The sequence below is a fragment of the Haliotis rufescens genome, unplaced genomic scaffold, assembly GCF_023055435.1.
Source record: "Haliotis rufescens isolate VD_foot unplaced genomic scaffold, xgHalRufe1.0.p SCAF_65, whole genome shotgun sequence".
Taxonomy (NCBI): Eukaryota; Metazoa; Mollusca; class Gastropoda; order Lepetellida; family Haliotidae; genus Haliotis; species Haliotis rufescens.
In genome coordinates, this window is record NW_025964356.1 from 1491004 (window position 1) to 1509664 (window position 18661).

Sequence of the window (18661 nt, forward strand, 5' to 3'; positions counted from 1 at the left end):
AGTAGCGGATTTTCTACAACAACTACGTCGGGACAATAAGTTCTGACATGGGACGATAGAAGGTTACAGATTGGCTCTTCATACGGCAAACTACAATTTGGATTGCGATCAGAAAAATAAATTTTAAAAAAAAGAAAGAGAGACGTCATGCCACTCACCTTTGTTGTTGTTGTGATCGCTCATTCACGTGTAGGCTGCATTCTCATTCGTCACCCTGATAATCTGTTCAAACACAGAATCATTGTAAAACAGTTGGAAAAAATCAAAAGCACAACTCTTCACTCACCGTGTCAATAAGTATTCTTGGGTCCGGTCCCTTTTCAAAATCCCTCATGTCTCCACCGTTGTGGTCCCTCTGCCACTCCCACTCTTGAAAGTTGGCGAGGGGGGGGGGGACACCTCGTCGAAACCGTCAAAATCTTCGCGAAAGTCCCTCTCCCCTTCGTGTAAATTATTCAAATCAAACACATTATTATTCCCGATAGAGTCGTTGTTAGTCATCTGATCGCTATCCAAATCGTAGTTGGGCGCCATTACGCTAGATTTACAATTCAAGCAAGAAAAAATACCTGTCGCGAAAACAGGTGACATATCCGCGATTTTCGCGCCAAAAACACGGGGAAATTCCATGGAATGACGTGTCATTACGTGTAGATCGTTTCTATTTTTAGAACGAGATTACACACAATAAAGGAAGTAGAAAGAGCGATTTTGTAAACACGGTCGTCCCGTCCGATTTATCGGGCAACCAGCCGTGTGTGGGACTTAGACAGTAGCCGCTCGATTTATCGGGCAGCCGGGTACTGGGACATGGTTTTTGCTGCCTGATAAATCGGGCAGTGGGGGCGAAAGGGTTAAATGGTTTTCAGAAAAGGATTACTGTCAATTACACAGGGAGTTACTAGAAGCAAACCCTGCCTAGTCTTTCTGGTACATTTTGGGAAAGATGTAATAGAGGTAGAGGATTCACAAAAATTATCGAACAATACTTATCATGGGTAATAATTCTAAGAATAGTACCTCTATTATATCAGAAGTACTCCCGACCCGTGAAGATCTGGGGTAGAATAGGTCTTCAGCAACCCATGCTTGCCGTAAAAAGTGACTATGCTTTTCGTAAGAGGCGACTAACGGGATCAGGTGGTCAGGCTCGCTTGATTTGGTTGATGCATGTCAGCGTATCCCAATTGCGTGGATTGAAGCTCATGAGATCTATCATGAGTTTTCCCGTCATTACGCAAGTGTTTGCGCAGTGGAACTGAATATTTTTGAGCATGGTTTAACTTAAATGAAAAACTGAACTTAAATTTGTATGACTTACCTTTTATAAATGAAACAAGGAACTAAACATGATAACCTATTACAAACTATGAAGATCTATAAGGAACTAAACGTGATTACCTGTTATTATGTGAAGGAAAGATGAATAATCCTCAAATGAATGCTAATTCTAGCAGTTACTATATGCTTATATGTTGGTTACTGCTACGGGAGTCTTAACACTGTCTAACGCTGTCTAACACCATCTCTCTAACCATGAAACTAACCAGCTCCCTAACGAACTCTCACCAACCAACTAATTGATGTGCGCTACCGCCTTATATTTGTTCACAACCCTCACATTTTACGTGCAGTCACAGCCATAAGTTGGTGTGTTCAGACGATGCGATCGTTATGCATCGGGTGCGTTTTGGAGAACAGATTCTTTATTTAAAACTAACATGACTGCACGAGAAGCGAGTTCTATATGCTCCGGATGCGTTTTGGAGCACATTTTTAATGAACAAACATGTCTTCAGAACACAAGTCATAGCTTGGGTTGCTATAGTGCTATATTGGGAACAACTGATTGTGTGTAATTGACAGTGAAGGGGACATCTATTGAAAATCTGAACATTTAGTCAGCAAAGATGTAATAGAGGTAGTATTCTTAGAATTATTAACAATGATAACCATTGTTCAGTTTCCTTGCTCTAAAAATAGGAAAGGGGAAACCCTGATGGTAACAAACAAGCTTAGTTTGTTGAAAAATTTACTTACATGAATATACACGATGTTTTGTTAACAACAAAGGTTAATAAGGTACTTCATTTGCCGTCCACAGGGACTGGCAGTCACATGAATTACCGGTCCAAGCATAATTTTACAGGTAAAAAACTGGTAATTTCCGTTAAGCAGGTAACCTGATATTTGACTCCCGTTTGACTACCAGTGTGTGCATAATACATGCATACAATTTTATTTCACAATGCAAAGTCGTTCATGTGAACACCAGAAGTAGCATGTCGACGAATCTGTTCTGAAGTACGCAAGCTAGTCCTGTTAATACACTATCTGACTATAAAAGTGTTCATTGTGTATATGGACTTACATTTGTACTGCATTATATTACTTTTGTCCAAGATTTTGTTAAGTTTTGTTTACATTCATTTCGGCGAAATCGTGTATGAATTGATCGGCAAATCACATTAACTCAGGCGAGCGAGCCTGCATGTTTGCAGTTTCATTCCTTCATGGCCTTCGGTCTTAAAGGGTTGTTTGGACAATGAATATGCATGAAATTCACTAAATGTCCTGTGCATGACAATCAATACTCTTAAACAGAGAGGGAAATCCCTTGAATGTAATTTTGGGATTCCCCGACATCCCGTAGTAACAAAAGTAGTCCGCCTCGGTAGACGTGGCTTAATTTTTTACATTCATTGGGAAATTAATGCAATAACATGTGACCAGTTCAGCTAATCAGAATGCAGGAATATGAATGAACACAACGAAAATTTAATTATACACCAAAGAAATGTGACATTAACATTGTCTTCTAACACTTGTCAGAAATATTGTATATGGCGCTATAAACTATAGACATATAAGTAATCAAACATTCTGAGAACCTGCGTATTGTTAAAAAAATATTATGTTTTTCATTTGAACCAACAAAAATAGTCAGAAATGCCTAAAAATACTGTTGTCTTTGTGCGTAATTTTGCGTCAGCCATGACGTCACGAAGAGTGAAAACTTTGACAAACTTTGTGGAATTTACCAAATGATTGTAGTGTATATATTTTTCATTCCCTAATTCCTACTACGATACTCTTCCCATGCATATTTTGATAATTTTGAGCCAATGTATTTAATGAATAGACGAATGGATAGCTCAGAATAGAAGAAAATGCTACAGTGTAAAATCTGAATTTTGATTTCAAAGAAGTGCAGTTATCCAAGCATAGCGTTCGTTTTTACACCTAAGTTCTTTTGTTTGATTTCATGTAAACACTTTGTATTGGTGACAAAGACCATTTGTAATAGCAGCGTTAAAAATTGGTACAAGTCCTGTAGTCCTTGCGAAGCTGCCCAATAGTTAAGGTATCATAAAGGACTTGTAGAAATTTGCCATTTCTGGATATCATCACAGAACAGGGAATTGTGTATTTGTGTGTGTGATGTATATTGAATTTTATTTGACTTCAAAGTGAGGGTTGAATACAAGGGACATATATATCCAGGGCCCTGATTTTCAAAACGATCTTAGCTAAGATAAATCTTAACTACTTATGTTCAAAGAGAAGATATCTTAAGGTTAAGATAAGATGGATTTTCATAAACCTGTCGCAGATCGTTCAGAGCTACGATACCTATCGCAACTCTGACCGAACACAGTTGTTGGAGATAGAAAAGCGGGGTGTTTCCCAATGACGTCACAGGGATTCTCCAGTCGCTGACAACAACAACATGGAGAAGTGACACGGAATTCATGATCACACTGTTTAACACGCAACTATTTGAGGGACATTCCGTACAATCCTACATATGTCCCACATGTTGACGTTTTGTTCTTGTGATAAAAGATGCCATGACTACCAGAACATTCATAGCACTCTTGTGCCATGCAAAGACATTTTTCAAACCCAATAAATGTTATAATCAATAAGTGTAGTGTTACCACACTATAGCTATTAGAATTGAAATAACCTGCAAAAAGATACTTTACTATATTCCCTTCAAATGGTCCTCTCACGAGTGAGCAGAACTTTGTTAACACATCGCGAACAAAGTCAAGGACGAAAGTAAGGGACATTATTCTAAATGACAATGACTGATCGAACAGTGGGCGTTCAGCATTTAAGATGCGTGTTCAAGTCTGATGTTACGTGATGTATACTGGGTCTATCTAGATCCATAATTCTTTTCAAAATTTTAATGTGACATAATTTTCATTCGCAAAGAGATAATTTAGGAATTGTCAAGCTATGTTATCTCATGGAACACGCCACAAGTTAACGTGTACATACGTATAATTATTTTACAATGTAATCCTTATCTATCGTTTTAAATTAAGTAGAGCTAATGAACTGATTTGTCTGGTTTCATTTAAATCTGACCGAGGAGCGTAATACATTGTAATGTAAATGTGTCAAATCTATTCCAGAATGTAGTTTGTTGTTTGGCTTGTCTGACAGCATTATTGAGGATATTTTACTAGTATTTGTCCGTTGACCCAATACTTTACAACGATTTTATTGTCTGAATGGTGTCAAGTATCTATATATTTTTTTCAACATAAAACGGGTAGATGTACAATTAAATATTAAAAATACCAAAATCAATTGTTATTTTTTATTGAATGCAAGATTCAAAGATTATTGTGTTGAAAATGTCTTTTGTATTGATCAGTAAATTTCATTCAATAAAAGTTTTCTGCGAACATACATATATATATATATATAAGAAAGTTAATTTTTTTGACAATGTTCAAACTATGCTGCTTTTTTATGACATTTTAAACCCGGACAAGCATAACCCATTTTTTAATTTCATTTTTTGATACGAAAATCTGTGCTTAACTTTTGCTGTCAAAATTTCAATTAATTGTCATAAATTAAATACATCTATATGCCCGTTAATCACCTGTTTTTAAAAAATGCAATTGTTCAACAGACAGTTTTTAATCACTTATTATCAAATATTTGTCTTTCAATACTACAGATAACCTGAACATAAAGCTAAATCTGGCTGGCCGAATACAAAGGGAAACAACTCTCAGAGTTTGAACTAAGATGAGTTATCAATAAGGTCACGGTCATTACTATAGCCTGCCGACACCTTCCATTTCTTATCCTTCCCAAATTCACACTTCTTCAGCATGGACTTGATAGCAATATATTTTAAGCCATTGACATTATAGTTATGTGGATCTCTATTGCAATTAAGAACATTTCTGAAGTGAAATCTTTGATGCTTTCTTCGTGTTTTCGAAGTGCTAATTTGAATCACACAGTTTAACCAAATGAAATGTCAAAGTTTTAACGTAAAGCGAACTTATTGTTTGGCAAAATATCTATGGCAAAGTATGCCGCCATCTTGGATGAAGATAAAATAAACTTACGACAGGTACGGGGCTATCTTAGATTTACGACAAACTTAAGATATCTTAGGGCTACGATAGTTTTGAAAATATGCTACGATAGCCTACGATTTCCTTACGATAACTTTACAGTTATTTTACGGTTATTTTAGGGCTATGATCATTTCGAAAATCTAGGCCCAGGGGGTTAAGCAAACATATTTATGTATCCCACAAACTACATTGAAGCAGCTTGGACCATTTTGTAAATTTTTTTGGGTTGTAATTTCAGTGACAGTCTTTATTGCAAACCTTGGCCGTGAAACAGAAGCAAAGAAACTTGCAAAACTTTTCAAGAAGAACAACATTGAGGTGACAGATGTCAGGAAGATGCCCAATAAATCGTGAGTAAATCTACAACTGATACATCATACAAATATTTTGCTCCAGTTACTATGTCAGCTATTGTTATCCCCATGTCCTATGATACAGCGGATGTAGCTTTCTCCGTCAGTCCGGTTCCTTTCCAGAGCAGAACTAATAAAACTTTCACTATTCCTTCATGAAACTTTGCAAGACTAGTGAACTTCGATAACTGCCGTTATTCAAGGGTTCAAGATCTCGACCCTGCGTTCTTGGAAAGAGGGTTTTACGAAGGGGGGGTGGGGGGAGGGTTGGCACAGGAGAGGAATTTTGTTGAATGTAGACCTGAAATGGTGAACTTTAGTCCATTCTGAGCATAAATAAAGTGTGTGGTTAAAATCTTCAAGTGTCTGTTTTTATGTGTGTACACAAAACATCTTTGAATCTTCATAGATTAGCCACTTGATTCTTGACTCTCAGCACCAGTCAACCACAGAAGCTTTAACTGCAGTGACACCGAGTTCCCAGAGACTCTTGTGTGATAGATGAGGCCAACATTTATCAAGGAAAATATCTGCTTGTAAAACATTAATCCTGCACCATGACTGTGGAATATATTTATTTTATTAAAAAAACACCAATCTAGAAACGTATATCAAAAGAAAGTCAAGCTAGCTCCAGCCAGGAAATCAGCATAGGGAAAATTATTTTTTTTCTTTTCGGAGTCGAGAAGGGTATTGTGTAATTTAAAATTTCATAGTCTAAATGTTAGTCCAGTAAAATATCTTTGCAACTATTATGGTGTGGTTATACACCATTTGAAAGGTCTAATCTTACTGTTAATATATGAAAGTTATCACATTATTTAAATAAAGCATTTACAACTTAAGTTCGTTGTTAATAAAAAAATGTAAGCAAACACATTCAAAACATCCAGATTAAGGACCAAGGAAGCGCAATTTTTTGCTGATTTTTGTCAAATATTAAAATTCTTACAATCCATTTGCCTATTTCTTTTTTTAGTTTCATTGTTTACATGATCGGAAAATTATTTTAAAAAGAATTGTAAATAGTATCTGTCATCACCAATTTCCCGATAACAGCGGCTGTTCGCTCAGTAACATGAAGAAATATGTCTGTTTTCGAAGCTTCACATTACACTAACCTCACCCAGAGTCTTTTCGTAGCTGTAACATACTTTCTTGCCGAAATCTGCTATAACTACAAAGTTGGTGATTGGTCAAACTAGAGCACATGACATAAGGATGTCAATCAAATTACAGCAATGGTACCATCCTCATGTGTAATCAATTTCAGATTTTGGCGATAGATTTTTGTTATTCTGAAAGTTTCAAGCAGGAAAATCGCGATCTATATTAAAAACCATGGAATGTATTGTGCAAGGTTAGAAGCTGTGACATAGATTTTTCAGTCATATATTTTGGCATTAAACATCATATCCGAGCCGAGAAATCGAGACGACGAAAGCCGAGATATCATTTGATTTACATTACACGCGATCACACGGAAAGTTGAAAATGATAACTTTGATGTAAGTTTGAAAACTTTTAGATATATTTTTGTTTTTATCTATTACTTTGCATAATAAATTTAAGATTTGCTTAAAATTTTTCATTTTGCTCTTTGACATGTTCCGTTGTCGAAGTGTGTCTCCGAGAATATTATTTTCAATAACATCACAAGAAATGGTAAATAATTTTTAATCTAACTATAAAAAATGATAAATTGAAATGGAATGCATATTTCAGACATTGTGAAATGTGATAGATTTAATATATGAATGATATGACTGGTATAAAATTATATACTACTTTGATGTGACAGGCTTGGCCGGTAAACCGGCCTCGATGCTTCTTGGCCGGTGTACTGGCCTAAGATGTTGAAAGAGTACATTGGCTCTTCAAGCCAACTTTCTTGAAACCTATTTTTCTTTTGACAAAGTTTCTGCGATTCCATTTTGACATTAGTCCTTGATATTGACAAAATACTGTTAACAAGATCTGCGGTTGGCTTACGTTTCTGTTTTGTAAACCAATCAGCAATGCCATTACGAACACGACATGAAAGAGAAACGTCATCAGACACTTCAGTTTCCCACCATCACACCGAAATCTGGCTAGCACCGGAACCCAGGGATTATATAAGATACACATTATCACTTAGGTTTTTGGGAATGAGAGAAACTCAAAAAACAACAATAAGTTATACATTAAGTGAACTTTATAAAAAAAACCCACGACGTGTAAAGGGACGCATGTATGGTGGTTTTTTTGCGCCCTGTATTTTTTCAGTGCATATATTTTGTATATGGGACACCGTGAACACCAACACTGATGATGATTCAAACTGCAGTCATAAATCATGTAAGTAATTTGAAAATATTGAGTTGTACATTAATAAAGGAAACAAAAATTTGCAACAAAAAGGATGATTTACCATTTAAATGATATTTTCCTTTTCTGCTAGGCATAGTTTTATATGCATATATGCAGAGATTAAGATTACTGTGTGTATCTCTCGTACTAGCTGGAAACAGCAATCAGCTTTATACTCATTTTCTCCCAATCAACTGGTACTTTGGTTAAAATTACCTGATAATATAACTTTACAGAGTTTTGATGCAATGTCTAGAAAAAATTGTTTGTGAATATTACTATTAACACCATAAATTATATACCGTATACTATTTCAGGGATTATTCTGGAAATATTTACCTATGAGAGAAAATCTCCCCTGGTCCAAAATATATTTAAAGTGATGGCATGGTATAGTGACTGTTGTAAATGGTGTTACAAAAAATATATCATTTACATTCCAGTGCTTTCAGTCATACCAGTACTCGTCGGTTTCACCAAAGTGGTAAACGTCTGAGACCCGCATCAGTTAGGGCTTTCCTCCCACATAAAGCTGACAGGCCGTGATATAACTGGAATACTGTTAAGAGAGGCTTTAAACCCAACTCACTCACTTTCTGTCTGTAGTGTGTACTGTATCAATGTCCAAGGGTCTCTAACCGTATCAAATGAAATCTTAACAATATGGACTTTTCAATTACTTGGAAGTGACAGGTCATCATACAGTGATTATTGATTCAGGTTCACCCTTTTGTTTAATTAGCAACAATGAAGTTAGGCGGCGTGTTTTCCATGCGCAGCAGCCAGAAAATGTTTACGAGTAACTGAAAGTTGAAAAGACTGTTGACCTTCACAATGTTTACGAGTTACATTTGAATGAATCTGGAAGCAAATGGATCATAGCATATTCTAAAAAAATCTCCCACTTGCTGTTTGGCCACTAGAAATAGTTCACAATTTGCAATTCACACACAGTGGCCATTCTTGCACAAGGGTACGTTCATAAAAAACCAGTGCAATCTTATCTAAAGGCTAGGTGAATCTCATATAAAATATGATCGTTTGTAATCTGAAATTTGATTATTCTTATGGAGAAAGAGTTGTAGGTATATACATTTCGGTTTTGTATTGTTTTCATTCCAAAATCGAAATTTCCTAGTGTTTTGAATCGTTGCACGCAATTGCATTTTCATCCCCTGCCCGACGAAGTTGGCGGGGGATACAGAAATGGGCCATGTCCGTCATGTTTCGTTTCCGGAGCATAACTCAGAAACCGTTCAATATTTTTTCATGAAACTTTGCAGGTCTGTCAGGTACATGCTCAACTGGTGCCTTTTACTATTAATTTTTTTTGGAAATTTATATTTTTTTAAATTTTTCAATGACAACAAATTTAACTTTTAGAAATTTATGAATTCTTCTTTTAAATGCCAAAAAATTCAACTTGATACCCATTTAACCTGTTTAAGGAATCTTATGAGTCATAATAAAGTTTTTTTTTGTGCCTACGTTTTGGGTTTGTCATCATTTGGAGGTATCTCCCATAGTAGGGGAAACTGTGCATGCCTTCTACCAAGTTGTCCGTATGTGCCTCAATAATGGTTAAGGGTAACTTTTCGTTTAATGACTTCATTATCAAATCCATCATCCCTATTTCTGCATTGATTATGACAAATGAATGGTGATAAGATCTTTCAGTTTTCAGCACATGTTGATAAGAAGACTTTTGTACTGTAGAGTTTTAACATTCACATTTATAATATTGTCTTGTGTTTTTTTTTCACTTTATCATATCAAATGGTATGACCATATTGTTAAAAAGCCTCCTCATCATCATCATCATCTAGGAGAACTTTCCTCATTCACTTGCGAACTCTGCTGGAGCAGCTGCCTCTCAAGAAGTTTAGGATTGTTATCACTAGGGACTTCAATATCTGTCTGTCCGTGACAACAATGCACTATCCAACCTCATGGAGCAGTTTACATTCCCACAGTATATCAGCAAACCAACCCACACCCTTGGGGGTACACTAGACTTGATCTTCTGTAATGATCCTATCTCAACAGGAGTCTTTCCAGTTCCATACACTGACCATCATCTTGTGTGGGGTGTGACGGAATAGGTGTAGTATATTGAAGTGACTATCATTATTTCTTTGTATGTTAATCAGTGTGGTAATGAACAGAATTGTTTTAATCTTAATATTTTGTGTTTAATCTACTATGTCCAAAGCAACATCTTGAGTTTGAACTGGTAATGACCATAGTCACATATCACAAACTAATACCATTTATGTTTCTTAACAAATATTCCATGTAGATATTATTACGAGTCAAAATGTGACTTGTAATGTTTTTTCTTTCTCCCACCCTCATGAATTCAGTAGTAAATGTTGTAACTGGTTTCGTCAGGTTGTACTTCATCATGTTTTTGTGGAGAAGGTTTTCTTGAACTTCATAGAAATTGTGTTTTGCAGCATTTTATTTTGTTTCTTCAGGATATTTTGCATTTACATGAAGTAGATGCTCCCCTGCTGCCTTTTACTCCTTACAAAATTTTGAATGTTTTCAAATGTATGTGTTTGTGTGATCAAATTTCACTATTGTTGACATGACATACCGGTACACTTCATTTGCTGGGCAGGAGACTTGGCCACGTTAGTGGCAAACTCTTCTTCTTTTTTTTTACAATTTCCATGACAACAAGTTCCACCTCGGTTAAAAAAAGGTTATGTCATAAATTCTGCAACAGGGGCGGGGGATATAGCCACGTTAGTTGCAAACTCTTGTTCTCTCTTGATTTCTACACGGACGTACATACATGTATGTCTTTGATTTCAGCTAGGATTTAAATGACAAAAAATATGCTTAATGACTTGTGTTGTAGATCACCAAATAAGATTTTCATGCACTACCAAAGTGGTTATGTTGTAAAAGCAAACACTCGTTTTGCCAAACAGTTATGAAAAATGTTGTGCACTCCACCATTGTCAGCTGATGCAAAGCTTCAAGCAGTGATGTAGGAATCGGTTTTGCACAGTAAGACGTAGCATGCACTGTTGCGAGTATACAAATCGCTGTTTTGATTGACAACTTTTGACGATTGAATAAACTATCGTGTAAGATTTTTATTGACATTTTTAGGTTCAGCAGAGAATTTTGTTAGAGTAATACGTAATTTTTTATGTTTGTAGGTGAAAATGAGTGGCAACTATGCGAGAATATCGCGGAAACGCGGCCGAAGTCAATCCCTGCTATTTACTAATAACTAAACACACTTAATATTGATACTCAATAGCAAAGGTATCATAAGGATTATCAGGAAGGTTTTTGCAATACATTATAATTATAAGAACTAGTGGACTAGTGGCCTTGTATGAGGCAAGTGCAGAACTGGTGGGTTTTGCTATTGGTGTGTTTTTTTAAGATTTCGTTGGAAGTTGGTCTGAGGTTTCAAATGAAGGTTTCATTTTTGGTGTTTAGTCATCAGTAATAATGTCAGTTGTACTCACAAGCTTTTTTTGATATAATGTGGTGTATGATATAAACATTGTTTGAAATATGCACTATAACAGGGCCGAGGATATTGATGATTTATCTTGTTCAGTTTACATCCCATAGTCGATAGTAAACAATATCTATGCAATGGCAAAATGGGGTTTCATTTATGGCCTATAAAAAATAAATCAAAAGTTTCTTTTTTGTTAACATGGTTACAGAGCTCCAGATAAGCTGTGTATCTGCGTAAAATACGCATCAGAAATGCAGAAATATGCATTTAAATAAAATCCAAGCGTATCAAATACACAACGAACATTACAGATACGCTACAAAAATAAAACTTATGCGTATCATCAAAATATTGTGAAGTAACCCTGCGTATTCGATTAGCAAATCAGCAACTTATTTATAGACGGGCATTCCGCCAACCTTGCCAAACTCCACGATGACAGTTACATCATGATCATTTGTCATCACACTTTCTTGTGGAAGTATCGTGGTATTTTTGAGTCCTATAAAGCTCTCGAACCCACACGACACCAGTTTGCAAGGACTAGATGAATAGTTGTTTTAAATATTTAACTTAAATACCCACATGTGTAAAAACTAGTCGGTAACAGAAATTTGAATACGCAGATAGAATTACTGATACCCAATGATTTTAAAATGCATGGGTAAAATAATCACAACACCAAAAGCTTTTCTGGAGCTCTGTGGTTACAGATCTTTTGACATGACATTATAACATGACATGATTATATATCAAGCTTTGAAAAACAAATGGGATGCAAATCAATCTGTCTTATCACGCAGTCAAAAATCCAAACACTTTTTCTTCAGGGACACTTCCATCATTTCTTTTGTCTGTCTGTTTAGGTTACATGCACGCTTTGTGATAATCATTGTTCAGAAATACGTATTGATACTGATTCAGAGTTGATTTCCGCTGTCCTCACAGATGGTAGCACAGTCTCTTGTCATGCTCAGTTATGTTAGCCAGCAAATCAACTCACAGCAGCCAAAGTACTGTCGGAAATGCTAGAAAAATGTTTTTTGCCTGTTAAAAAAGGATATAATTTTTTAGACTGTTATTGAAATATCGAGTAACTGCTGATCGCCCTACCTGTGGTTTGAAGTATTTCAGTCACAAGGAGTCCTATCGACAAGTTTACAGGAGACAAATTCGATCGAAAATAAGAAGTTCAATAATGACAGTCTGAAACGAACTACAGAAATATGCGCACATGACTGTTACAATGATAATAATGTACTCTTCATAAAACATCTAATCCACACACAAAAATCATTTTGAGAAAATTCTAGATGTGCATCTTCTAAAATGGCAAAATGATGCTGCATTTGTTTTGTTAACATTGCTCCCATGCTGAATGTTACATTACACTTGCATAGCCATAACCATGGTACACGATATGGAGTCTGTACTGGGAAATGTATGTAAGTTCTTTACACTTCAGAGAGATAGAGGGGAACCATTTATTAATTTAGATAGGGTGAATTACTGAACTGCCCATGCTATGTGGTTTTCAATCAAGTCTATGGTATGATAAATAAAACAAAACAGGTACAGGGGTGGTCTCAAGACAAAACTAGGAGGTAAAAGTATATTAGACGTATAGTGTACAAGCTTTATGAACAGAAGGTAACCCCTGACTTGTAGTAGAATTTGGGAGGAATTAAAGATACAATTAATGTTTCCCAGACTGCACTAACTATTGATCTACAAGAGATGGGATTTTGATACTGTGCGCGACGATGACCGCATGGTTTTCAGGGGAAAATATTCCATCCTGTCTGAGGTCACATTATCTCCGAACCATTCATAACTATCAGTCAGGGCGTCCAGATAATTTACCTTGATGAATTATTCCACTGACGAATTATTCCACTGACTACATATGTCTATCGGCAGATGGACCAAAAGCACCCATATATTTCATAAGGAAATTATCGGAGGTGATGTGTTCATAGACTGGTTGGAATTTCAGCTATTGCCCATTTTAAACAAAGCCAGTGTTATTGTCATGGATAATACCAATTACTAAACGTCCGGGAATCAGATACTGTCGCCCAAACCATGAGTAGTCTGAAGGCGACCATGCAGGAATATATGACATTGGTTGACTTCAGACCATATGAAACGAAAGTTCAACTCATGGAGAAAATTCGGCTGAATAAGAAACCAGTAAAGTACAAGACATATGTGCTGGCGACACAACACGGTTACGTTGTCTTACATACCCCAAGCCGACATTGTGAGCTCAACCCTGTTATGCCCATCTTGGCTAAGTGTAACTGGTTTGTAGCAAGACATACCACAACATTCAGGTGTACAGTTTCACATATGTCATCAGTGGAGATAAATGCTACCTCAAGAAACCACCTGTAGAACAACAAATACTTCTGGATTCCAAAACTGAACCCTTCCAATACTCATCCCGTTTCACAGCTCTTAACTAGTCCATCATGTTACCAAGCAAATATAATGCAGTAGATATCCTAAATTGCTACCCCATCAACGCATGTCAATTAAGTACAATAACAGCAATATTTTGAGACCACCCCCAATTCGGTGACATTTGCACCTGGGAGAATGCATGGGACGATGTGAGGTCATCACCTTGGGACAGGTGTTAGGTATTTACCTCAGGTTATAGGCCATTTCATACATGCATGACAACACACGAATATTTTCTAAGTTAATCATCATTGTACCTGTAAAAGTACAATTTAAGGGTAATCACAATGTCAGTTAGAACAGGCTGGATTAGGTCAATTTGCATTATTTTGATATATGCTCTTTTTATAGTGCTTTGACTATTATGACTGACTATTTATTACATGAAGCCAGAAAAGCAGTTTTCTAGCATTTCTGACAGTACTTTAATGAACCCTAGTGGGTAGTGTGGAAACCAGAGCACAGTTCCCCTTTAAATAAACTTTTGAAATCTATTACAGGCTGTTATCTAAAATTTTGTGTTTTCTTTGTGAACTAAATTGTGGAAAAGGTTTGTGTTTTCATATTTTCCATATGATTTATGCCATAGCATGAATATTTAACGCCTGGTGGTGGTTTTCACCACAGTAATCACAGGCATTTTTCAAATAGCCATTTTGAATATTGTTCTTGACCATGCTTTTTCGTGTCATGGATTCTGTGTTCGTTGTATTGCCTGGTACTACATTTAATGTATATTTGCAATAATATTTGTCATTAAAGTGGTGATGTTTTGCGTTGTTTGCATAAACTTGTTTATCATAAGCTCACAAGACTGGGACAAACGATTATAGCGTATATAATCGGTCGGGGATGCATTTTGATTACACCTGCTATCATAGCAGATACATGCCAAGTTGTAGCAAGTGTCACCGTATAAGTCTGGATGGGATCCACATCCATTCTTCCTAAATTGCACTTCCTTCTGCACCCAGACTTCCAAAGGTAAAGACTGTCTCGCACCTTTCCCCACAGCTTTCGCAGAATATTTCCAAGCTTCGAGGCAGTCTCATCCGGCTGGGAAACATTTTTCTCCACAAAATGTTGAATGCTTCTAAACCAAAGCCGCTAGCCCCCGTACGACGTCTGTCAACACTTCTAAGACGTCAATGTCTACCCGTCTCATAGTCGGGTAAAACATCTACTGCCTCTGTTGTGATCTACTCACAGGCGCCAATGTCCATTCCTGCGACCCCCATCTACACTGGGGCCTCTGTCAGGAGATGACGCCTGGGGTGGCGCCTACCAGCTTAGGTACATCTATCCCACAGACTTACCACCTTTCCACTGCACCTATGCCATCGGCGCTCCATGCGCATACAGCAATACCAGCCACTTCACATGGTCCTGCGTGATTCGACTATATGCAGTTGCTGCAACAGACCATGCCTAGGTTTCCTGCGCCTTCAGCAGCTGCGTCTCTCTCAGCATCTCCTCCAGCGTCTCTACAAGCACCTCCAACAGCATCTATACAGGTGCCTCCACAGGTGCCTCTGCCATGCCTGGCTTGGATTGGTGGCGCCTCTACAGCTTGTTCAACCTTGTCACACGATTCCACCTCGCCAGATGTAGCGGAAGCAAGTTTTCTCGTTCTAGGCACCGCCCTCGGAGCCACTCTCCAGTTCGGCGCACTTGAGAATATAGATCCCACTCATCGGAGAGTTCCTTCATCGTGGGGTATGAGGGGTCTTTATCAGAGATGGAGTCCCCTGTGGGACTGACCCAGGTTACAGACTGTTTAGCTGACACGCTAGAATCGGTGGCGCCTTCCCCACGATCTGGAAGTGATAAAAAGGACGTAATTTGGTCAGACCAGACCCTATTATTAAGGAGGTGATTACCACAGTTGATAAGGACTGCACAAAGCTCCTTCCCAGGGTTCTCCAGAAGATCAGATCAACAGAGTTTGATTCATCGATCTCAGAGATACTGCCAAGCCACTGCCACCGACCTGCTCGAACTTCCAGACTGGCCGAATCGGCTGATCCACCCGCACAGCAAACGGCCCCATCATGCTCCAGACAGGTTGCATCTGCTGGTCTGGTCCATTTACAAAGAGCCTTAAGTTCCAAGGGCTTCTCGAATAGAGTGGCGAGGGCCATCACCCTAGTGCAAAGACCGTCTACCAGGGGTCTGTCGATGGCACGTGGCGGTCCTTTGAAAGTTTCTATAAGGAAAAACACCAGGACCCTACCTCTACCCTGTTAAATTTCAATAAAGTTTCATGCTCGGTTATCATTCACAGCTGACAGTACAAAATAATTCAGTCCTTGCCATCTACGTTCATCTCCGACCATTCGGTTTGTTTTCTTTTTTCACAGTCATACTGTTTTTGAGAAAACTTTATGACTTGTTTGTTAATTATCCCCCGCCGTGCGAAAGCGCGAAGCGGGGGATATAGTATTCACGTCCGTCCGTACGTCCGTCCGTCCGTCCCACCTGTTTGTTGCCGCGATATCTCAAGAACTAAACACTGGATTGTCTTCATATTTGGAACTATGGTGTATATACAGACTCCGCAGACACCAGTCGGTTTTGGTGACCTTGACCCCATTTTCAAGGTCACAACAGGCATATCTGCTTTTGGAGTTGGAAAACGGTGTTGCCGCGATATCTCAAGAACTAAACACTGGATTGTCTTCATATTTGGAACTATGGTGTATATACAGACTCCGCAGACACCAGTCGGTTTTGGTGACCTTGATCCCATTTTCAAGGTCACAGCAGACAAATCTGCTTTTAGAGTTGGAAAACGATGTTGCCGCGATATCTCAAGAACTAATCGCTGGATTGTCTTCATATTTGGAACTATAGTGTATATACAGACACCGCATACACCTGTCAGATTTGGTGACCGTGACCCCATTTTCAAGGTCACAGCAGGCAAATCTGTTTTTGGAATTGGAAAACGTTGTTGCCACAATATCTCAAGAACTAATCGCTGGATTGTCTTCATATTTGGTACTATGGTGTACAGGCGGGGGATATTTCGTCACTCTGTGACAAATACTTGTTAAAGCATGTTTTTTTGTCGTTAGTCCCACCACCCACGATCAGAAACTTAAAATTCTTTGTCAGCCATTTCCCTCACAAAGTCATTCATCAGCTGTTCACTATTGCTTTGACATCTGAACAAGTCTTACAACAAAAACAATTCTTTTTAATTATCTCCCTAGTTTTGATACCTGCTGCGCAACCATACTTCCTGTTTATTTCTGTTACAGACAGTTGCAAAGTATGTGGTCTATTTATGATACGAGCTTTTGCGCCTTTCAGTATAGCGCTAACTTGGTTATAGCGTGCGGTAAAGCATGGCTCCCAAAATTTACTTACCTTTTATTAAGCTCAAAGTTTACACAGACGTCTTTCCTTATCTCCAAAAACATCAGCTGATCATCGCGAGATCTGGAAATAAGTCAACAAATGTGAACTGAAGTGCACAATTTAATCCCATTATTATACTATCTGGTAATAAAACCGTGTTCATTGAATATCTGGACTTATTTTTGTAATATATTTGATTAATTTTATTCAAAATTTCATTCGCTATTGTTGACATTAATTTCGGCAAAATCTTGTGTGAAGTGATCAGTACATCGCACATCTCACCGTTTATTACCGCAACCAATCATAAACAACTACTATTCTAATCTTCTTTCAAACTCTGAAAGTGCATCATAGATTGTGTTAGGTAGGCAGAGCATGTACTGCTGTGTTGGTCATCTATCCCCTACAACTCCACATCGGTAAACTGCTGATTGTCTATAACACTCATCAATTATTTGGATCCCAAAGGTAGCATTGTAGCCAGGCTATGTCAAAACATGTCGGTGAAGTGAAGTACCCATCCAAGTTGCTAAGCTGGTCAAAGGTGAAGACCAGACAGGCACTTGTCAAAGTGATTGATTGTAGAGTTCCACTGTATTTGTTTCAGGTTTGGATATGTTGATTTGGCAGATCCCTCTGATTTTGATGCTGCTGTCGCTCTCAGTGGAAAAAACATCGAGGGACAGGAGATCCGAGTTGAGAAGGCCAAGGAGAAACAAAAGTCTGGATCTACAGGTGTGTTGCTTGTCTTACTATATCAACTGGTTGTAGATTAGCTATGTACTGGCTTGGTGTTTACCAGCCTGTCAGCATTTTGGCTTGTGGGTGATTGCTCAAACAAAAAATACATGTACCTTAACCACTAGGATATATTGACATTGTTAGGATATATAGGTCAATCAGGGATTGAAGAACAGGGATATAGTCAGCATCATGTCCATCTGTCCTCCGTCCGTGTCCCGTTTCTGTTGAATATTTCTGGTTGAATCTTTACATTCAGATCAGTCTAATGATGAACTCTTGCGTTTTGATGATTTGTAATTTCTATTTTCTATTTTTTGTCTATCTGTTTTAATGACAAGTTGGAGTTTACTGAAAATAGGCAAGTGATTGTTGCCAGAGCAGAACTCCAAAAGCATTGCATATATCTAGAGGAACCTTACTAAACACATCAGCATTATTTTTTCTTCATTGAACTGAAGGTATCCAATGGCAATGAGCCAAAAGTGGGATATTAT

The 18661-nt window shown here is 37.7% G+C and overlaps 1 protein-coding gene across 2 annotated transcripts in view; it reads left to right on the forward strand.

Annotated features, from left to right (window-relative positions):
- The window catches only part of LOC124115527 (nucleolin-like), a 92981-nt gene that overhangs the window by 57882 nt on the left and 16438 nt on the right, over positions 1-18661 (forward strand). For both annotated transcript variants that reach the window (XM_046476551.2, XM_048387103.1), the window contains exons 5-6: positions 5635-5746; positions 18031-18158. In XM_046476551.2, the coding sequence (XP_046332507.2) occupies positions 5635-5746; positions 18031-18158 (240 nt within the window). The remainder of the gene's footprint in view (positions 1-5634; positions 5747-18030; positions 18159-18661) is intronic.